At 51.6% G+C, this 23071-nt stretch overlaps 1 protein-coding gene across 1 annotated transcript in view; it reads left to right on the top strand.

Annotated features, from left to right (window-relative positions):
* The window catches only part of EPHA8 (EPH receptor A8), a 35499-nt gene extending 18562 nt beyond the window's left edge, over positions 1-16937 (top strand). Inside the window, exons 5-18 of the mRNA XM_006862401.1 lie at positions 3551-3706; positions 5869-6204; positions 9662-9786; positions 9854-10016; positions 10448-10541; positions 11178-11245; positions 12486-12650; positions 12842-13027; positions 13299-13360; positions 14073-14282; positions 15673-15822; positions 15908-16098; positions 16494-16667; positions 16823-16937. Coding sequence (XP_006862463.1) covers positions 3551-3706; positions 5869-6204; positions 9662-9786; positions 9854-10016; positions 10448-10541; positions 11178-11245; positions 12486-12650; positions 12842-13027; positions 13299-13360; positions 14073-14282; positions 15673-15822; positions 15908-16098; positions 16494-16667; positions 16823-16937 — 2195 coding nt within the window. The remainder of the gene's footprint in view (positions 1-3550; positions 3707-5868; positions 6205-9661; positions 9787-9853; positions 10017-10447; positions 10542-11177; positions 11246-12485; positions 12651-12841; positions 13028-13298; positions 13361-14072; positions 14283-15672; positions 15823-15907; positions 16099-16493; positions 16668-16822) is intronic.
* The last annotated feature ends 6134 nt before the right edge of the window (positions 16938-23071 follow it).

Genomic DNA, 23071 nt, shown 5'->3' with positions numbered 1-23071 from the left:
AGGTACACAATTCCTGGTGCAGTGAGTGATCTGCTCCTCACTTGGATGCACTGCCCACCCCCAAACCCACTCCAGACCCAGTGGACCATCACCCTACAGAGCTGCAGCCAGAGTCTGTCCTCCCTGTCTCCTGGACACAGAATATAAATCACCCACCATGGTCCTAATCATCTTTCTATAAATACCAGAGAGTCTCATTTGAGGGGGAGCATGAACGACAAGCTCTTTTGCCTTCCTGACTGTGTTTAAAATCTGATTTAGAATTAATTTCCTTTGGTCGTCCACCGGCGACACCTTATTTGTCAAATCTCAAGCTCTTTGCTGGAGAGAGGAGAGAGGTGGCCAGGGTTGTAGGCAGCTGCCGGCCTGATGGGCGGCCTGGGCAAGGTGCCCTCGGCAGGGACAGGAGCCCCGCCTGGCTCACAGCCCAACACCCGGGCACACACAGACTCCGGAAGCGCCCCCGGGTCGACGGGCAGGGCCGTGCTCCAGCCCAGAGCTGCTCCATCTGTCTCAGCCGTTCGTTCCTGGCCCAGCCTCCAGGTCTCCGGGCTCCCCGAGGCCTGGTGATTAGTATTCTTATTAAAGATTATTTTATTTTCATTGTGCGGATTAATCTGGCCTTGACACATTATAACCATATGGGTATTAGCCGAATTAAGACTGGTGAGAGGCAGGACTGTGTGACCATCGCTAAACTCTGGGTTCCCTGAATTGGCTCTGCATCCTGGCTCAGCTGTAGGACCTGGGGTGAGAGACATTTAGCTTCTGTGTCCCGTCCTCGTCCCCCTGTCCCCCCACCCCTGCCAAATGGATCTACATAATAAATGCCAGGCACTGCCCTGGCATGAACGTATGTGTATTAACTCATGTAAGTTGGTGCAGCGCAATTGGTGCATTCTCCGGGCTGAGATTGCAGGCCACTCACCTTAGAAGAAAGACCTGGTAATCTATTTCTGAAACACCAGCCCTTGAAAACTCTGGGCAGCATAGTTCTCTGACACACACAGGGTTGTCAGGCATCAGCAATGACTCCACAGTAACTGGTTAATCCTCACAGCAGCTCTAGGAAGAACGGTACTGACATTATCCCCATTCTATAGATGAGGAAACTGAGGCCTAGCAACCTGCCAACTCACTATCACTTAGCTGAGGTAAAGTGTGCAGGTAGTCTGATCTCAAGCGTCTGCCCTTTACTGATGAAGACTAGACGCCTTTTGTTAACAGTCAGGAATTTACAAAACGAAGGCTGCCCTTCCTACGTTGCTCCTTTCTTTATCCCTTCCCTTGCTGATCTGAAAGCACCCAGAAAGCAGGACCAGCTCTCATTCATCTTGGGTCGTCCACACCTGGTCACAGTAGGAGCTCAATAAATGTTGGCTGAAGGAAGAGATGAGGGATCGTCTACACACATAGTCCCTGGAATGCTAACTGCTGTGACTTCTGTAATTACAGTGAGGATTACTGTCATTCATTTCAACAACAGATTCAACAAATATTTGCTGACGAAGTGCAAAGTCGTCTCCCAATGACACATCCTGTGCCAGCTTCTTGGGCTTGGGAGAAGCTCTTGGCAGCCTCAGTGCCAAGGAGCAAGGGTGGGCCTCCTGGGGGACTTCTAAGAGAGGGAGGTGAAGTCACAGCATGTCAACAGGGTTCCCATGACTCCAAGCTCCAAGCCCAGCCCCCCTTCAGGCCTGAGCCCCCTTGGGTTTCTCTAAGATGGAAGGAGAGCCCTCGAAACTGGGGCACATATTCTCTAACTCTCCAACCTCAAGGCTCCTAGCTCCAGCCACAGCTTCTGCATCTCTGAAGCAATTTATGGGCATGACTATTTCTCCTGATTTCAGGCTGTCTCTCAAATTGGTAAAATTTTTCCAATTAATCTGGTTTGTGCTTTTATGATAAAAAGATAATGATCACCAAAGAAGCTGTGCTCTGAATTGGCCTGGTGTCGTTTTAAATGTTGCTGCTCTTGGGCTCTGACTTTTCCAGTTGGGAAAGATTCCTGGTACTCCCTGTCCTGTCCCTGAGGAATCCAGTTCTAGGGCGGGGCCTGGGGTACATCTGGGCCACCTGATGCTGCTGGGGTTCTCTCTGCCTGAAGCAGATGATGGGATCAGCTCAGCTGGAATCCCACACCAGCATTGACAGAGCTTCTGCTAGGAGATGAATTGAGGCAGCACTGCCCTTATTCCTGGAAGCAGTGGTAGCTCAGTGGTAGAATTCTCGCCTTTCATGCAGTGAATTTGGGTTCAATTCCCAGCCAATGCACCTCGTGTACAGCCTCCACCCTTCTGTCAGTGGAGGCATGGGTGTTGCTATGATATTAAACAGCTTTCAGCCAAGTTTCCAGACTAAGACAAGGAAGACAAGCCTAGTGATCTACTGCTGAAAACCAGCCAGTGAAAATGCTATGGAGAGCCACGGTCCAGTCCTGATGTGCATGAGTCAGAGGCCAACCTGAAGGCAGTTTACCACCACAACAGTCCTCATTCAAAAGGATCTACCCACAAATCTATGGAGAGAGTCAGACGGATAGAGAAGTACAGTCAGAGTGGTATAGGTGTTGAGACAGAACAAGACTGAGTGTGCATATGTGTGGGTCACTTCTACCTGTGTTTGTGTGTATATGAGTGTGCGTGTACGTATACATGTCCGGAAAGGCTTTGTGGAAAAGACAGTTAAAATGAATCTTGTAGGTGGAGTTTGACAGGTAGGCAAAGCAGAGAAAGGCTCTGGGGAGCTCGTGTAGGGTTTGGACAGGCAGTGATGTTGCCAAGTGTGCATTGTAGAGAGAGTTCCTTAATCTAGAAGATTACTGCTCTAGACTTGGACAACTTTATCCTTCAGGACACAGCTCAAATGTCCTCCCTTTCCTGACCATCCCCTGGAAAAGGTGGCTTCTCACATCCACTCCTCTTGACCACAGCATCCTCTTTATCCCCCTCTAGTGTTTACTGGGAGTCCTGGTGTGGCGCTGTGGGCTAATGCAACAGACTGCAAAGTCATTTGAACTGCAAGGTCTGTGGTTCAAGCTCACTAGCTGCTCCTTGGAAACCCTATACAGGGTCGCTATGGGTCGGAATCGACTTGACAGCACTTAACAACAACAATAGTATTTACTGGGTGTCTTCCCTTCTAAATACCAGCTTCTTGAGGGCAAAACTATGTGTATCTTATTCCCCACTTGAATACTGCCTAAGACAGTGCCTGGCATAGAGTCGGTGCTCAGAAATACTTCTTGGCTGAATGAATGATCGGGGTGGGGGCTGTGATTGGAGGGGTAGAGCTGAAGGGTGCTCTGGTGGCAGAGATGTGGGAAGGAGGACCATACACAGTGGCTTGCTGTGCAACCCTGTGAAAGTCACCAGCCCTCTCTCTGCCTCAATCTCTTCATCTGCAAATGAGGGGTAGGATAGGGTGATGCTGACAACCTGTCCCTCTGTGTGGCTCAGGGGGAACTGCCAGAAGGTCCTGGGTCAGTTGGAGCTATTGTCAAGTCCACCAGGTTAGTCCAGCTCACCGGACGCTACCTTTTCCTCCACAGCCTGTGAGCTGGGCTTCTACAAGTCAGCCCCCGGGGACCAGCTGTGTGCCCGCTGTCCTCTCCACAGCCACTCTGCAGCTCCCGCTGCCCAGACCTGCCGCTGTGACCTCAGCTACTACCGTGCAGCCCTGGACCCACCATCCTCAGCCTGCACTCGTGAGTATCACCCTAGCCCCAGCCCTGCCCCAGCCTAGGAACCCCTGCAAGACTCAGATTGGGCCAGGCCTCCATACTCAGAGCCACAGGCCTCAGGGAGCTAGTTCTCTGTGGGTGAGGCTGGGCCAGCCAGGAATCAGTCTGTGGGACAGCGGGTGGTGACTCTGGTCTTTCTACAGTGGCCTTAGCTTCTCTGGTCATGTGATGCCTGCCATCTCTTCCTTCCTGTATCCCCTCTACTCTGGAGGGCAGATGAGAGTAGACTCGAACCATTCCAAGCTTGGGCATATCTGGGCATCTTCTGATCTGGAGTGATCCCGATGTTAGTGCTGTGCTGAGGACAAGTCACTGTTCTCCCTAATGAACGGCTCTGAGCTGCAACATCCCAGAAGCTGTCTTCAGTGTGTGTGCCTGAGCGTGTGGTGCCCACTTGCAGGATTGCATGCATGTGTTTGGTTCTGTGTGTCCCGGGATCCCTGCAGTGGTGGTGTGACTCTGTGTCAGCAACTGTTACTGTCTGCAGTGTTTGTGTGCCAGGGTGTGGATGTGAGTGTGAGTTACTGTGTCCACCTATACAAGGGCTCACATGTATGTGTGTGTGCACAGCTCTGTGTACACACACTCCTAAGTCCCTGTAAGGTTTGGACAGACATGGGTGAGCCCAGCATGTGACCGAGAGTATGTGTGTGCCTGACCTGCACAGGCTCTGTGCATGTGTGTGTGTGTGTGCATGCCTTGGATATCTGGAGAGATTCGAATCTGTCGTCTGTCCCTGTGAGGCTGTGGGCAGTCACGAGGTTCTGGTGATGTGGCTCCTTTGTTCTCTGCTCACATGCAGCTGCACATGCTCATACTACCCCACTTCCCATCCTTGGGTTTTTATGGTGGGACACAGGCTGAGACAAGTGGGACAAGTGTTCGAACTGATTTTGCCCCTAATCTACTGCATCTAAGGAGCTCTGGTAGCATAGTAGTTACGAGTTGGCCTGCTAATCTCACGGTCAGCAGTTCGAAACTACCAGTGGTTCCGTGGGAGAAAGATGAAGCTTTCTGCTCCTGTAAAGATTTACAGCCTCGGAAACCCTGTACAGGGTCGCTATGAGTCAGAACTGATTCCACAGCACGTAACAACAACAACCACTGCATCTGCCTCCTGTCCCCCTTCACCTCCCCCCCCCCACCTCATCACCACTGCCCCAGGCTTCCTGCAGGTAGCAGGTGGGTGAGAGCACATACTCTCCCTTCACTGGAGCTGTCAAGGTGCCTGTGCCTTCCCCATCAGGTGCCAGGAGGTCAGGGTGGCAAATAGAAGGATGTGGGATCTTCAGGGGAGAAGGGTGACTCAGGGGCTGGGGCAACTGCAATGGCCAGTAGGCTCCATAGGCCAGGAGAGCCCCACCTGCTCATGAACACTAACCAAGCCCACCAGGGTAGATCCTGGTATCTTTCCAAATCTATAATTTTAGCTGTAACGTTCTAGAAATTGTGTCATGACTGGCCTTTTAGTATTCCATACCCTTCTGATTCTAACATTCTCGTCTCTTAAGACTCTAAGATTCTCTATGATTCTTAGATTCTGCAGTTCCATTTTCTTAAGATCTAAGATGCTCCGCCTAGGGCTTGGAGAGCTGGAATTCTGAGGCTCATGTGCCCTCACAGCCCCCATGTCCTCCTGGCTCCAGATCCCATCTCAGGGGCTTATCCCAGGCCCCCATCCCAATGCCTTTGTGCTCTCCAGATTGGTGGCCCCACTCCTGGGGCAGGGGCTTGCATGGGGCGTATGAGGAACCCCCATTTTACCTCATGGTGTGTGTTCAGTGGCAGTTGACTCCAAAGCTAGCAGTGGGAGCTAAGAGGTGACTGAACTCCCACAGCTGGGTAGCCTCTTCCCCAGTCTAGATGACAAGCTTAGAGAGCACATGCTGTCTGGTTCCTGGGGTCCCTGTGGTCCTGCTGGGTGGCAGGTGCCCAGATACTGAAGATGCAATCCCAGTCTGATGGCAGAGACACAGCCTCTGCCCTCAAGGGCATTCCAGGGGATGGACAAATAGTCACCTTATCTTTGGGGAGCCTCCAGTCTGACAAGAGAAAAGACTGGGCCATCCCAAATACACACACCCCGCTCCCATCCCTACCTACTTCCATGTCTCTGTGCTCTCCAGGCCCCCCCTCAGCACCTGTGAATCTGATCTCCAGTGTGAATGGCACATCAGTGACCCTAGAGTGGGGCCCCCCGCTGGACCCAGGTGGCCGCAGTGACATCACCTACAATGCTGTATGCCGCCGCTGCCCCTGGGCACTGGACCACTGTGAAGCATGTGGAGGCGGCACTCGCTTTGTGCCCCAGCAGACGAGCCTGGTACAGGCCAGCCTGCTGGTGGCCAACCTGCTGGCCCACATGAACTACTCCTTCTGGATCGAGGCCGTCAATGGTGTGTCCGACCTGAGCTCTGAGCCCCGCCGGGCCGCCATCGTCAACATCACCACGAACCAGGCAGGTAGGCGGAGACGCTCCGTCCTCCAGATCCCCCAGCCCTGCCCATGGCGGACCCGGGCCCAGATACTTCCATCTACTCGTTGTGAGCTATTCAGCGTGGGCCTGCCTCTCCTGGGCCTGTCCTCCTCACCAGACCTCCGAGCTAGAGACTCTTCATGCCCTGAGAGAAGCAGAGCATGTTGTGAATATGGGAGGGACCCAATAAGCACGGACAAATGAGCATGGTAGGCACAGGACTAGGGCTCCAGAATGCTCCCCTCTCTGCCTGTTCCCTCCTGAGTGTAGTGAGGATCACTGTATTTGCCACCACAACTCTTCTTGTGAGGGTTCAATCGGAGCAATAGAAATGCTGAGCCCATCACCAGGCCCGTGAACTGGCTCAATAAATGTCATTAAAAAAATACAATCACTCAGATGATCATTTTCCAGAGCAGCTGCCATAGCTGCCCCTGGAATGGATTTGGTTATTCTGGTTTGGACAACAGTCAGTTACCTATTTCTAGACAGTCATTGGGCTGAATTCACCCCCTAGAACCTCTTTCTTTCCAAACTCACATGGGTTCTGCCTGTTCAGTGGCAGCCCGACCCAAAAGCTTCATTCATGCCTGAGACCCTGAGGGTCCTCACCTACCATCCCACCTTTTGGCAGAGAAAGAAATCAAGGTTCAGAGAGCTGCCCGTTGTCACCTAGTCAGGAAGTAGCAGAGTCAGGATTCGAACCCAGGTCTACCTCACTCCCCAGTGAAACCAGCCTCCCTGCTCTGAATTCTCTGTAAGATACCAGAGCTTATGTTACTCAACAGACTCTCATCCAACAAGCATTTGTGGGAGTACCCACTAAGTGCCAAGCACTGTGCTCAGTGCTGGAAACACTTGTACTTAAAGCCTGGTCCTCCTTTTCCACCTGTCTCTAGGCCAACTGAGGCAAGCCTGACTGGTCAAGGGGTCAGTAAGAAAACTCGGCGGCATCCTGACCCCTTCCATCACTGCAAAATACTCAAAACGTTCCCTTGAACCTATGTTCAGTTCCAGGAAGCAGGCCATCTCTCTGCACATAGAAACTTCATGAGAGAGCTCTCTGCATTTGCTGTATTTACTTCCTTGGCTCTGCAGGCCTCGTCAGGCAACTCCAGTCATGTGTCTTTCCTCATCTAACCACAGAAATTCAATAGCCCACCTTGGCCACACACAATGTGCATCGGACCCTGTTCTTTCTTGACACGGTTGTTGGCTTTTGCCTGCTGTGACAGACCTCTCCTCTGGTCATCCCTGCTCCATCTTCACCCTCTCCACCTTCTCCAGGATCCTCCTCTCTTCTGTCTACCAAGATGACTTTGTCCCTGGGTGACTAGACAGAGACACAACCTTGAATTCCACCTTCATGCTAACAGCCCAGGTCTCTCCATTAAATGTGCCATCATTCCCATCCCATAATAGATTCATCAGACTCAATATCTGCACTTCCCACAGCCCTCCCCATCACAGAAAATAGCACTACTGTTGACTAAGTTCTTCAAACCCAGACCCAAGCAGTCTTCCCGCTTTCACTGTATCATTTCATCAGCATATCCTTGGTGCCTCCTTTCATAACATGTTGTGATCCTTGGTCTGCCCCATGGATCTTCAGTTGCTGGAGGACCAACCCCACCTTTGCCCCTAGTACTTCATTCTCCATACCATGTTCTAGGTGACTTTGAGAAACCGAAGTAGGATCTGATCACAGCAGAACTGTGAACAAAACCCAGACCACCTGCCTTTGCAGATGTTCTTTGCTCCCTTACTTGCTCCCAGTCTCATTCACCACAACATCATCTCCTGTGGCCTGGCTTGGTCACTGCTGAACCCCAGGTGCTAGACCAGTGTTGGCACAAGGTAGGCTGTCTATAAAACCAGGGAAGCCCACAGCTCTAGGATGGGGCTGGGGTGGATAGCAAGGTTTGTACTGAACCTTCTCACATGACCCTCACCCCTCCTGCCTTCCTACCCTTTCCTGCTGGCCCCTTCCTGCTCCAGCCACCCCACTGGTCTCCTCTCCACAACAACCTTCTCCCTGGAGCCTCTGTAATACCCAATTCTGTTTCCATCCCTCCTCTGAGCTCCATTCTCACCTTCTACCTTGGAACTGCTCCTGTCAACATCCAAGGTGTTTGCCTGACTGTATGTGCCTCTCACACACATGCACTAGCCTCCCCTCCTCCGGGGAGTTAGTGCCCAATAGCCTCACTTTATGGATGGGGCACCACTGTCCAGGAAATGGCAGGAGAAGGAGCTAAACTGTGAACCCAGAACTATCCCTGGGCTTACGGTGTTCCCCGGGACCAAGGCCTTCCAGCGTCACTCTGAGGTTTCAGCTTCATTTCTCATGTCACTTGTTACCCAGCAGCATTTATTAGGCACCTTCTGAGTGCAGTCCCTGCCTTCAGGGAGCCCCCAGGTCTGTGGGAAGACCATACCTAGATATGAGGGAAGAATGGGAAGGAGCAGGGGGATGTGGGCAGAGCTGGGGAAGAAGAGGCCTGTGGGCTGGAGGGGTCCTGGGCACCACATCCTCAGCTTAGTGGTGGGTGCATATCTAGCACTTCCCAGCATATTCACCTCAGGAGCAGTTGTACTGAACGGGGGGTGGGGGGGAGCGGATGAGCGAGTTGACCAATGAGGCAACACAGTGGTCAGGTGACTAGAGTGATGGCGAGAGTATGTTGAGTTGACTTCTGATTCATGGGGCGTGCACAACAGAATGGAATGTTGCCCGGCCCTTTGCTGTTCCCATGATCTGTTTTGGACTGTTGTGATCCATAGGGTTATCATTGCCTTGTTTTCGAAGTGAATGGCCCTGTCTTTCTTCCTAGTCTATGTCAATCTGGAAGCTTTATTGAAGCCTGTTCGGTACCCTAGCAACACACAGCCTCCACTGACAGTTGGTAGTGGTTGGCCTGGAGGTGCATTAGCTGGGAAGATGATTGAGCTCAAACCCTGTCCACCTCCCAAGTATCCAGAGCTGTCCGTGAAGTTCTGCTTCCTCTGGTCCTTCCTCTCCCCTACTTCTCCTTTCCTGCCCTTTTCCTCATGCATCCCTGAGCCTGGTCTGGGGCGAGACACATGGAGACAGAGCCACCAAGCACCTGGCTCCCAAAAGCAGTCGGAGCAACTGGTGTTATTGGGGGTCTAGGCAGGCTTCCCAGTAGGCAAACCTGGCTGGGGAAGAGGAGGAGGAAGAAGAGGCAGGGAAAACTGGAGCAACTGGACCCCAATGTGCTCAAGCCAACCCCAGCATCGCAGGCCGAAGCCAGGCTTTACCCGGAAGACCATAGGGTGCTGGCTTTCCTGGGTGGGGGTAGAACTCTCAGCAAGATAAGCGTGGTCCAGATCAGGGTCCTCGGCAGGGCCTGGGCACAGGGTGGGAAAGTTCAGCTGGATTCTCAGCCATCCCCACAGCTGACCGCCCCGGTCTCCCCCAGCACCGTCCCAGGTGGTGGTGATCCGCCAGGAGCGGGCAGGCCAGACCAGCGTCTCGCTGCTGTGGCAGGAACCCGAGCAGCCCAACGGCATCATCCTGGAGTATGAGATCAAGTACTATGAGAAGGTACCTGCTGGGGCAGGGGTGGGGAGGGCCATCGGTGGGGCCTCGCTGACAGCCCCTCCCATGGTAGGACAAGGAGATGCAGAGCTACTCCACCCTCAAGGCCATCACCACCAGGGCCACCGTCTCGGGCCTCAAGCCTGGCACCCGCTACGTGTTCCAGGTCCGAGCCCGCACCTCTGCAGGCTGCGGCCGCTTCAGTCAGGCCATGGAGGTGGAGACCGGGAAACCCCGTGAGTGCAGGAGTGGGAGGGTGGAGCTGGACTGGGCAGGGGCCCTGAGCTGGTGCCTGTGCTAGGCTGGAGGCAGGCTCTCATCATCTCTGCCATGGCATCGGATGGTCACAGGCATTGGAATACCCTTGACCTTTACCTTATGGCTGTCTCAAAAGACCCTCTAGTGGGTTGGCATTATCCACACCCCCATTTTACAGATAAGGTTCAGACCAGTCAAGATTCTTGCCCAAGACCAAAGTAAGATATCAGGTTGGTCCATTTGGGGACCAAGTCCAAGCTACTCCCCCAGCATCTTCCCATTCCCAGTCTCAGGAGCAAAAATCCAAGTCAAACCCACCGCCACTGAGTTATTCTGAATCCTGGCCACCTTATATATCTGAGACCAGAGCTGAGGGCCTGGTCCCCACCGCCCCTGGCTTCCCCAGCAGGGCCCCGCTACGACACCCGGACCATTGTCTGGATCTGCCTGACCCTCATCACAGGACTGGTGACGCTTCTGCTCTTGCTCATCTGCAAAAAGAGGTGAGTGGTTCTCCCAAGGGTCCCCAGTACCTGGGGCTGGGCTCCCTCCCCGACATACCATCTCACTTAGTGCTCCCCATGCTCCCAGGGGCAGAGAGTCTGACCTCATTTGCACACGAGTTAATTAGGGATCAGAGGGTTGGGCCACTTGCCAACGTCACATAGCAACTAGAGGTCGGAGCCCAGACAGGAACCCAGACTGTCAAAATTGAAGACCCAAACTGAAGACTTGGTCACAGTCCCTACTGCCACTCTGTTCCCAAGGGAGGTTTAGATGTGACCTCATTGTGGGTTTAGGATCCCAAGGGCCATATCTTCCAATAGATGGAGAAACTTAGACCCAGGGATGGGAAGGGTGTCACCAAACTCACACAGCAGAATTGGCATAGTAGCTCCATCACCCAATCCCTCCACCAGGGATGGTTTTGTGTGAAATGGGACTATGATATCACAGGCTTAGTTGTGAGAGTCCAGTGGACTTGATGGCTCTTTGTAAACTGTAAATTGCTTTATAAATGTCACAGTTGTCCCTGTCCAGCAAGGTAGAGAGTCTAAGTGCCAGTGTCAGGGGTAGACTTGTCCCTGAGTGGGGCTGAGGCTGGCCTGGCCTTAGGCAGGGCAATGACCTTCTTGCAGGCACTGTGGCTACAGCAAGGCCTTCCAGGACTCGGATGAGGAAAAGATGCATTACCAGAATGGACAGGGTGAGTACAGGGCAGGGCCTCAGGGATCTGCAAAGAAGGGGTTGTGGTGGGGCCCAGTGCCTTTGGGGGTGGCATAGGTGGGCAAGTAGAAAGATATCCACAAAGAAAGCCAGAGCCAGCATGTCGCAGAGACTCAAGACCCCAGAGGTATAGTTCTGTTTAGCTTTCCTAGGTTAGTAGACCCTGGTGAGGATGCTAGGGACCCTCTCCCTAGGGAAATCGATACACGTGCATGCAGAATGACACACAAGTTCAGAAGGGTGCATACAGATACTGTTTCAGGACCCATGGAGACCTTAAAATAAGACGAGTTGGGGTCAGGTATGCCTGCATGCCCTACTCCTGTGCCGTTGGGACCCACTACTGTTGAGTGGGTTCTACTGGTAGCGGCCCTATTGGCCAGAGCACAGCTGCCCTCTGTGGCTTCCAAGGCTGTAAACCTCTCCAGAAGCAGACTGCCACATCTTTTTCTCCATGGAACGGCTGGTGAGTTTCAACTGCCCATTTTTCAGTCCAAAGCCAAACACTGCACCACCAGTGTTTCTTGTGTACATTATTCATGCCTACTGAGCCTAGCCTGTAGGAGTCCTGATGTGGCACTGTAGAATAAGCACTGGACTGATAACCACAAGGTTGACAGTTCAAACCCAACAGCCGCTCCTTGGAAACCCTGTATGGGGTCACTGTGAGTCAGAACCAACTCAAAAGTACTTAACAATAACAACATTGAGCCTACATACAGTCTCAGAATCCATCTGAACAAAATGTTCTGGAAACAATATTGGCTCTTGCGAAGCCACATCCCTACTCCAGGGCAATTTAGAAACCAATGTACAAACTCAGAAGCCACTGGAGACCCCAAAGTCCCACAGAGACACAGAATGTTCCCATAGAAACACCACTTTAATTTGGCAAGCGTTTATTGGGCACTTACTGTTTGCTCTGGTAGCGTAGTGTTTACGAATCGGGCTGTGAACCGCAAGGTCGGCAGTTTGAAACTACCAGCTGTTCCACGGGAGAAAGATGAGGCTTTCTGCTCCCGTAAAGATTTACAGCCTTGGAAACCCTGTTCAGGGTCGTTATGGGTCAGAACTAACTCGACAGCACTGAACAACAACAAACTGTTTTCCAACACATCCTGTGATTTCCAGAGACACCCCAGACCCATCCTAGGCCCAGGGATGCTGGGAGTGAATTCCTTCGGAATCACCGTGATGGCCTTTCTTCCCTGTCCCCTCAGCGCCCCCACCTGTCTTCCTGCCCCTGCACCACCCCCCGGGGAAGTTCCCGGAGCCCCAGTTCTATGCAGAGCCCCACACCTATGAGGAGCCGGGCCGGGCGGGCCGCAGTTTCACCCGTGAGATCGAGGCCTCCAGAATCCACATTGAGAAAATCATTGGCTCAGGTGAGCCTTAGGAGTTGTGCAGGGGCTGGAGGTGGGTGCGGGAGGGCCTGAGGGGAGGGGCAGGGAGAGGGGGCGGGGATTAGGGCACTGAGCTCAGGGGGCCCATGAGATGTGTGGGGAGGGGATTGTAGCACTGGGTGGAAGTGGGAGGGTCCCATCCCTCACCCTGTCTATTCCTCTGGGCTTTGCAGGAGAATCCGGGGAGGTCTGTTACGGGCGGCTTCGGGCACCGGGACAGCGGGATGTGCCTGTGGCCATCAAGGCCCTCAAAGCTGGCTACACAGAGAGACAGCGGCGGGACTTTCTGAGTGAGGCATCCATCATGGGCCAGTTCGATCACCCCAATATCATCCGCCTCGAGGGCGTGGTCACCCGTGGTAGGTGCCCTCCTGCCAGGACAGGGCTCTGGGTGGATCTGTCACCATACCACCCTGCTGTACACCTGCTCTGACTCCATCCCCTTGGATCAAATCCCCAGTTAACTCCAGGAGGGGTGATGGCCAGAACCTAGGGCTACCGTGGGAGCTCTAAGCTGGCCTTGGGACCCTCAACGCTGGCTCAGCTCATGGCATGGGACTGGGGCATGTTTCTGGAGTCAGCAACCCTGATACCCTACCAAGAACTGCATTCTTCCGTTCCCTCTCCCAGGCCGCCTGGCAATGATCGTGACCGAGTACATGGAGAATGGCTCTCTGGACGCCTTCCTGCGGGTGTGTGTCCCATCCCTGCCCTCTTCATGGGCTGTAGGGATGGAAGTTCAGTCAGGTGTTAGGAGACAGTGTGGGGCCCTCCACACCCACTCAGACCCAACAGATTTGGGGAAGGAGAAGACAAGGTATGGGGAGGGGGGGTCTTCAGAATCAGGCCAGCAAACTGCCTTCCAGCCCCCATCACAGTGCCCTGCCCTGCATGCAGGCTAAGATGGGGTTCCATCTGAGAAGGAAGCATAGTGAGTGTGGTGGAAATCTCTAGACTCCTAGTGCCAGCCCTGCTTCTTATTAGGCACATGTTTAACTTCTCTGGGCCTTGCCCCGAGTTACTGTGTGTGTGAAGAAGTCCTGAGCACAAATCTGAAGCCATTAAAGGCTTCATCAACAGTGATGGTGGTTGTTAGCTGCTGTCTGTCAAGTGGATCCTGCCTCAGGACATCCCCGTGTATGCAAAGTAGAACTGCTCCATAGGGCTCAAGGCTGGGACTGTTGGGAAGCAGATGACCAGGCTTGTCTTCCAAAGCACCTCTGGGCAGGTTCAAACCACTAACCTTTTGACTGATAGACAAGTGCTTAACCATATGCATCACCCAGGAACTTCATCAACAGTGAAGCAGATTGCAGAGAGCCTGCTCAACTCTAAACTCAGGTGGAGAGGGTTTCTGTTTACAAGTCAGGCTTCTTCTGGAACTCAAGCTGTGTCCCTCTGCAGACCCACGACGGGCAGTTCACCATCATGCAGCTGGTGGGCATGCTAAGAGGAGTGGGTGCCGGCATGCGCTACCTCTCAGACCTGGGTTACGTCCACCGAGACCTGGCTGCCCGCAATATCCTGGTTGATGGAAACCTGGTCTGCAAGGTGTCTGACTTTGGGCTCTCGAGGGTGCTGGAGGACGATCCCAATGCTGCATACACCACCACAGTGAGTCACCCTTTCTCCTTTCTGCTAGGTTCTGGGTGGGGCTTGGGGAGGTGGGTGCAAAGTGGTTCAGGAGGCATGAGGGTTCTCCCTGACCCAGGGCGTAGTTAGTGAAACTGACATGGTTCAAGGGAGCCTTCTATGTGGGGCAAGTTCTGTCTCTTATTTGTAGTTCCCCCTCTTTGAGATGGGAACAATTTTTGTTTTTCTTTTAACTTTTTAATGTGAACTGAATGATAGTTTACATGGAAACACATCAATTTTACACGCACCATTTCATTGCAATGATTACAGTCCCCTCCGTGCATCATCACTCAATAGTATTTGCTTCTATTCCCCTCTAGTTTATTATTTATTTATGTATGTATGTACGTATGTATGTATGTCGGGGGGAATGTACACACAAACACTAAGGAATATATAATCATTTAAACAACCAAAGGGCACATTCTGCAAGACTGCCTTCTGGCCACCAGTACACAGCCTTTCTCTTTCCATGAATCTAGAGTCCTCAGCTACTCTATCTCTCATGTCATCATCTCTGCCTCTGAGATGGGAACAGTTTTACCTGCCACTCCTCTGTCACCAAATGGCTGGTCTCCATTCTGTCACTCGCTGCTTCGGAGACTCTATGAGAACCAGCATCTTTCTGCATCACACACAGTGTTCACAGCTGTCTAAATTCCACCAACACCTAGTCATTTCCAAAATGTGCCCAGTAGAGGCTTGGGCTTTCCTAGAGCCTCTGAGTGCTATAAATGATTAACATGCTTGGCTGTTAACCAAAAGGTGGGTGGTTTGAGTTTACTCAGAGGCACTTGGGGAGGAAAGGTCTGGCAATCTACTTCTGAGAATTCAGCCATTCAAAACCCCACAGAACAAAGTTCTGCTCGGACACACATGGGTTACCATAAGTGGTGGACTCAACGGTGACTGGTTAAAGATACATTTGGGTCTGACTTAGAGGCAGAAAGCTAAGTGGACAGAGGCCCTGGTCACCATCCCTGTCAGAAGCTTCCCTTTGAAACTCTCATGCCAGGCTTCTCAATGTGGTCTCATTTATGGAAAGGATTTTGTCCAAAAAAAGATGAGAAGGAGTTTGAAAACTACTAGATATCTGAGCTTCCTTCACCTGTTTGGGTATTGCCCCATTGCTATGTATTTATTGAGCATCTACTGTGTACTGGGCACTCTACACACATTTCATTCAGTCTTCACGACAGTTCTGTGAGGCAGGTCTCCCCAATCAGACAGGAACTCATGGAAGGTGGAGGTGGTACCTCCCTTGATGGGACTTTGAGTTATCCAGCCCAGGACACAGGATTCTAGTGTCCAGAGATTCCAACCCCAGCCAGACTTGGGCAGCCCCTTAACACTCCTGTGTCCATTTCAGGGAGGGAAGATCCCAATCCGCTGGACAGCTCCTGAGGCCATCGCCTTTCGGACCTTCTCCTGGGCCAGTGACGTGTGGAGTTTTGGCGTGGTCATGTGGGAGGTGCTGGCCTATGGTGAGAGGCCGTATTGGAACATGACCAACCGTGACGTGAGTGCTGGTACTGTCTGGGCAGAGGGGTAAGAGCCTTGGGTGAAGGTGAGGCCCCAAGCCCAGTGCTGTGCACTTCCCCCAGGTCATCAGTTCCGTGGAGGAGGGGTACCGTCTGCCTGCACCCATGGGTTGCCCCCGTGCCCTGCATCAGCTCATGCTTGACTGTTGGCACAAGGATCGGGCCCAGCGCCCTCGTTTCTCCCAGATCGTCAGCGTTCTCGACACACTGATCCGCAGCCCTGAGAGTCTCAGGGCCACAGCCACTGTCAACAGGTGCCTGACATCACCGCAGCTCCGTCCCAGACACCAGACAGGCCCCGAACTCAGCCCTGGTCCTGGATGGCTCCGCCCTGACCCCGAGATCAGCCCAACCTAGGCTTTGGATCTTTGTCCTGCAGGGACCCCGACCTCTGCCCTGTCCAGACATCTGACCTCAGGTCCCTGACCTCTGCCTTGCCTAGACCTCTGACCTCTGCCCTTCGCAGATCCCAGAGAAGGGATGTGCTGAACCCCTGACCTCTACTCTGCTGGTTCTTTCCTCAGCTTGCTACTTCCAAGCCTGGCCTCTCGCTCTCCAGGCCCCTCCCCAATGCTGGGTGGCTAGTGCCAGGGTCCCTGGGAAGGTAGAGACCCTGGCACACAACTCACCAAAGGGCCATGTGTCTCAGGTGCCCACCCCCTGCCTTTGCTCGGAGCTGCTTTGACCTCCGTGGTGGCGGGGCTGGCGGCGGGGGCCTCACCGTGGGAGACTGGCTGGACTCCATCCGCATGGGCCGCTACCGTGACCACTTTGCTGCTGGTGGCTACTCCTCCCTGGGCATGGTGCTGCGAATGAATGCCCAGTGAGTGGGGCAGGGCTGCTGCTCTAGGGGACCTGGGGGTCAGGGAGTCAGAGCAGGGCCATGAGGAAGTTGGCAGCTCTAGAGATGGACATGCCCTTGTCTTCATGGCTCCCAGCCTCCCAGGCCACCTGGTCAGTGCCACCATGCCTTTGCAGGGATGTTCGTGCATTGGGCATCACCCTCATGGGCCACCAGAAGAAGATCCTGGGCAGCATCCAGACCATGAGGGCCCAGCTGACCAGCACCCAGGGACCCCACCGACACCTCTGACCCACAGCCTCTGGAAGCTGGCAGCAGCCAAGCCAGCCTGGCCACAGCAGTCAGCAGCAGACTTGTAGGTTGAACGGCAGTCAGGGTAGCCCAGGCCTCTGCCCTGCTTCTTGGCTGCCGTCGTCCCGGGCTCCATGGAGGCCAAGGGTGGGCCCCATAACAGCATCTGCAGTGAAGGGGCCTTCAGTACCAAGCATGGCCAGGACACCTGCTTCCCAGGGCAAAAGACCTTCCCCTCCCCCTGGCAGGGCCAATGCCCCCGGATTTGGCAAAAACGCTGCTCATCTGTCTGAGTGTGTGTACATATGTGTGTGTGTGTGTGTGTGAATATCACACGTGTGCCATGGGATGTGTTCTCACAAGGCTATGGGAGCTCATGGGAAGGTGATCATGTATGTGTGTGTGTATGTGTCCACATCAGGCCCCAGCGTGGGTGAACACGCATTCTGATGAGTGTGTGTGTGTGTACATGTATGTATGTATCCACATCAGACCCCAGCGTGGGTGAACACATGTTCTGATGTCTGTGTGTGTACATGTGTGATGTATCCACATCAGGCCCTAGTGTGGGTGAATACATGTTCTGATGCCTGTGTGTGTGTACATGTGTGATGTATCCACGTCAGGCCCCAGCATGGGTGAACATGTGTTCTGATGCATATGTGTGTGTGTGTGTGTATGTGTATATGTGTGTATCCACATCAGTCCCCAGCGTGGGTGAACACATGTTCTGATGAGTGTGTGTCTATGTGTACATGTGTATGTGTATCCATGTCAGGCCCCAGTTGTGGGTGAACAGATGTTCTGATGAGTGTGTGTGTGTATGTACATGTTTTTATGTATCCACATCAGGCCCCAGCATGGGTGAACACATGTTCTGATGCCTGTGTGTGTGTACATGTGTGTATGTATCCATAGCAGGCCCCAGTGTGGATGAACACATGTTCTGATGTGTGTGTGTACATGTGTGTTTGTATCCACATCAGGCCCCAGTGTGGGTGAACACATGTTCTGATGCCTGTGTGTGTGTATGTGTGTGTATCCATGTCAAGCCCCAGTGTGGGTGAACATATGTTCTGATGTGTGTGTACATGTGTGTATTTATCCACATCAGGCTCCAGCATGTGTGAACATATGTTCTGATGCCTGTGCTTATCCACTAAGGCTGGGGCACATGTGCATGATCATGGATGATGTGCCATGTATAAAGATACATGTCACAGGTGTGTGAGCAGGGAGCTCGGTGTGACCCAGGTCCCACCACCCACAGAGCCTGGGGAGAGCTCACGCCCACCCTTTCCATGCCTGGAGGCAGAGCAGGGGCCACTTCTGAATGCACCAGCACCAGGCCCACCTCTCTCTGCCCGGGCAAGCCCATCCCACTGTATCTCAGGTCCAGGCCCTCCCTCTGGCTAGGGGGCCACCTGCAGCGTCCCTGGCTCCCATCGCTGCTTCAATAGGAAAACAGGGTTCAGAACCAGTCACTCTGGCCACCTCTTGTGTGGGCATCACTGTAGAGCCCAGGAAATGCCCTCAGCTGGACCTGGCTGCTTGGCCAGGGTCCAGAGGCCCATCAGCGACCCATACCAGGGACTCTGGTCTCTGATACCTCCCCTCTAGGTCTCTTTATTTGCAAGTCCCTCTGCTGACCCCCTGCCCAACTCTGACCTATTCCTGTTCTCTATGATTAGGACTAGGGACCATAAGATCCTCGCACCTTGTCCCAAATTCACCCCCTCCTGCACTGTGTGGGGAGACTAAGGCCTAGAGATGGGGTGTGCTTTGTCCAAGATCACATAAGCAACCTTGTTTCAGAGTCAATGCTCCTGCCTCCAGTCCAAGGCTCCTTCGTCCACAATTGAGGGTGGGCAGGTGCCTGGGAATCCCCTTCCCTCTCAGAGAATGATCCCCCCTTTCGGCCCTCCAGGGTATGTAAATATTGTTTTTCTATCATGTCAGAATGTTTTCCTCACTCCTGACAATGCAAAAATGGTCTTCAAAGCACATGAAATCACCCAGGATGAGAAAGCCTCATCCCAGGGGAAGTTTGGCAGGCAGGGTCGAAGGACCCCACCTGGCAGGATGCTCTGTGCCCCCTGCCAACCCTTGGAGGGAGAGGCAGGCCTAGCCCCCAGCCCATGCCCAGTTCTTCCCAGTAGCCAGCACAGCTGTCCCACGGAGCCACCAGCACTGAGCCCCCTCACCCTCCTGCAATAATTTGGGGAGCCTCAGCCCCACCCAGGTGCCGTGGCCAGCTCTCTGCACCTCTATATATTATATTACTATATAGCCGGGCTGCTCTTCCTTCCTATGGAAGTTGGAAATATGGTCAGGACTCAATTTGGGGAGGACCCTGTCTTCCCCTCCACCCTACTCTAATCTTGTTCCTGGGCTCTGGATCCTCACTGTCAGGGGGCACAGTGGGCCTGGCACTTGCACAGTGTGCCCCCCATATGGGGTCCCCCTTGGGTCCCCAGGGATCTGCCTCTCTGTGGTCGCCATCCTGAGTCTTGAACTTGTCCACAATGAGAATAAATTCTGCCTCATCTCTGTCGACGTCCTCTGTCTTTTCCATCCCTACAACCTCAAGACACCTCCTGGTAGAGAAAGAGCATCCTTATGCTGAATACCTACTGTCTTAGTTCTCTAGAACTATCATAGCAGAGGTCCTACAAGTGGTGGCTTTACCCCACCCCAAACCCACTACTTTCAAGTTGATTCCACTCATAGCAACCGAACAGCACAGAGTAGAATTGCATCGTAGAGTTTCCAAGTATGTAATCTTTCTGGAAGCAGACGGCCGTGTCTTTCTACCACCACTGACCTTTTGGAGAAGTGCTCTACCCACTGTGCCACAGGGTATCTTTCAGTCCATAACAGCGTCCCATAAATGTTTCCCTTCTGGTTGACTCATCTATCCTAGGAGGTAGGATGAGTATATCCATTTTGTGTAAATGGAATCTGAGTGAACTTAATCTAAGGTCAAGTATGGGAAGGGGCCTGAATTGGAACCTAGGTTTATCTGTCTCAAAACCCATACTTTGCTAGAATGAACTCTAATAGGTCCTGCATTCTTTCATGAAGTAAAGATTTTTCCTACTAATTCCACCAGTAGAACACATTCCTTTTCATCTGGGCATTGGCCTTGCCTCTAGTTCTCTTGGTAAAGAAGACATCTCCTTGGGGAAGAACATACGCTAATGGTGCAGTTTGTGGGAACTACTTCCTCAGCACCAAGGGATCCATTAGGAGACCTGGGCACCATAGGGTGAAGAAGAAAGGCTATAAGCACCTTCCATAGTGTCATCAAAAACAAGGACCTGCTCTGGGGGAGAGGGAACAGCAGCAAAGGTAGTGACCTTAGAAGGGAGAGGCAGAGCAGAGACCAACTATATCCATTTGCATCAATGGCTCAGACATTATGGGGAAGGTTCCCCTGGGATCTTAGAGATGACAAGTAGATGGTCCCCTTGAAGAGTAACCATTAAATTCTACTGAACACCTACTATGAGCTGGATGCCAGAAGAGATACAAAGGAGAAGCAGATGCAGCCCCTACCCTCTAGAAACTTAGAGACAAGGTGAAAAATACACTGCATACAAGAGAGGCCCCTTCAGCCCTATCCAGTTTGCTAAGTTGAGGAAATAGGACACACAAACCGAAAAGGATCAAGAAGCATTATGGAGAGAGTGAATGGAAGGTCAGGGTTATCCTCAAAGACTTCCCGGAGGAGGAAGCCTTTCAGATGGGCATTAAGGAATGGAAAGAGTTTGGAAGTCCACTTCGTAGACAGCCACCTGTCAAGGAATGGGATGCAAAGAACAATCACAGACAGAGGGAAAATCAACCATGTTAATGGATGGGGAAGCCCAAACCATAAAGTTGGCTATTTTCCCTCTCATTTGACCTATACATTTTCCACCCATTGCAACTGAGTTTTCCCTGAAACCTGACAGGTCATCCTAAAATGTATTTGGAATAATAAAGAGTCTAGAATAGTCAAGACCATTTAAAGACATGGAAGATGAAAAGGAGTGAGGGAAACTTACTCTATCATATCATAATCACTATGAAGCTTTAATAATGAAAATAGTTTGATTTGGACTGAAGAACAGACAAACCAAAAGAACATAGAATAAATGTCTAGAAACAAATCCAAATGTATTTGGGAGTGTGAAACGTGATCTGGTCAAAAGAGGTTGTAAGGATACATGGATACCGCCAAGGAAAAAGCTAACCTTAGGTCCCTGTTTACACCACTCATAAATTCTAGGTTGATTAAAGTCTTAAATATAAAAAAGAATCTATAAATCTTTAAAAATAAAACAGAGGAAAGTAATTTCATGATCTTAAGATAGAAACACACAGACACACACCACAAATAGGAAAGCAATGATAAATTTTATTTTATTGAAAAATTTCAAAGATTTTTTTAAGACACAAGCTAGGATAAAGACTTTGCAACCTACCTAACCGAGAAAGGATTTGTTTTTGAAACTCCCTCCAAGTCAATAGCCCCCCAAATTCCAAAGCTCTAAGAAAATGGACAAAGAATTAAACAGACAAATCACAGAGGAAGAAACTTGAATGGCCCAATAAACAGAGAAAAAAATTCTCAACATCAGTGGCAAACATGGAAATGCAAATGAAAACAATAATGAGATTGTTTATTACACCTATCTGATTGACAAAATTAGTCTATAACACTAATATTGATGAAGGTAAGGGGGAGCCTGCGATGTTTATGAACTGCTGGTGTGAATGTAAATTGGTACAACTACATTGGAGAGCAATTTGGAAATGCTTAGAGCATTTTAGGATGTGTGACTCTAAGCTCAGCAAGTTCACCATTAGATGAGTGCCTCTCCTGGGATTCTTGTACTGGTGTTGTGTTGGATTGGAGAGCTCTCCAGTGAAGGGGGGACAGGAAAGCAGATAGGATGGGGAGAAATCCTAAGAAGTGATGTGTTTTCAGTTAGAGGCTAGCTTCAACTTGCTCCTATGGGAAGCTCTGCAGCATTAACAAGATATGCCTGAGGCAAGAGGGTCAGTCCTTTGTACCTCCATGTCATTTAGCTGAGGAGCCCTGGTGGGACAGTGCTAAGTGCCAGGCTATTTATTGAAAGAAGAGCAATTCAAATCCACTAGCTGCTCCACCCAAGAAAGATAAAGCAGTCTGCTTCCGTAAAGATTATAGCCTTGGGAAACCCTATGGAGCAGTTAGAACCAACTTGACAGCAATAGGTTTGGTTTTGGGTTGGTTTTCTCATTTACTCATTAGCTATGGGCTGGTGGGAATGTAAAGGATGGGCAAAGGAAGGTATAACTTCCTGAATGAGGCACCTCCCAAGAAATGAGCAGTTATGAGCAATTAGCAGCCATCTCACAGCAGCCAGGGAATGGAATGCCTGCAGGTTAAAGGAATCTGGGTGGGACACCAACTGGGTTTTCTATCCCAGAGAAATTCACACTCATATGCATAAAGAGACATGTCCAAGGATATTCATGGCACTTTTGTGTGTAGTTAAGACATGGTATCAGGAGGGACTAGAGTCCTGATGTGGCACTGTAGCATAAGGCACTAGACCAGAAGGTTGGTTTGAACTGCAACATCAGTGGTTCAAACTCACCAGCTGCTCCTTTGAACTGACTTGTCAGCACTTAACACCAACATTAGGAGGGACTAGTCCCTGAAGGAGCACATTATGCTTGGCATAGTAGTTGTTGTTGTTGTGAAGTGTCGTCAAGTCGATTCTGACCAATAGCGACTCTGTATAGGGTTTCCAAAGAGCAGCTGGTGAGCTTGAACCACCGACCTTTCAGTTCCAACGACTTTGCAGTCTGATGTATTAGTCCACTGTGCCACACCAGGACTCCTGAGACCTCAACAAGATGCTTTGACATAGTAGCTGCAACAATGGGCTGAAACATAACAATGATTTTAAGGCTGATGGCAGAGGACCAGGCAATAGTGTATGGGGTCACTATGACTCAGCATTGACTCAACAGCACCTATAATAACAGCATCAATGTAATAGGAAAACAAAGAGAAGTTTAACTACCTCTCCATGGGGGAACAGGAAAACAAACTTCTTTATATCCATCAGTACAATAAAATAATCTACCAGTTAAAA

The sequence above is a fragment of the Chrysochloris asiatica genome, unplaced genomic scaffold (genome assembly GCF_000296735.1).
Source record: "Chrysochloris asiatica unplaced genomic scaffold, ChrAsi1.0 scaffold00047, whole genome shotgun sequence".
NCBI classification, from domain to species: Eukaryota; Metazoa; Chordata; class Mammalia; order Afrosoricida; family Chrysochloridae; genus Chrysochloris; species Chrysochloris asiatica.
The sequence above is the reverse complement of the archived record's forward strand: the minus strand, read 5'-3'. Positions and strand labels throughout refer to the sequence as shown.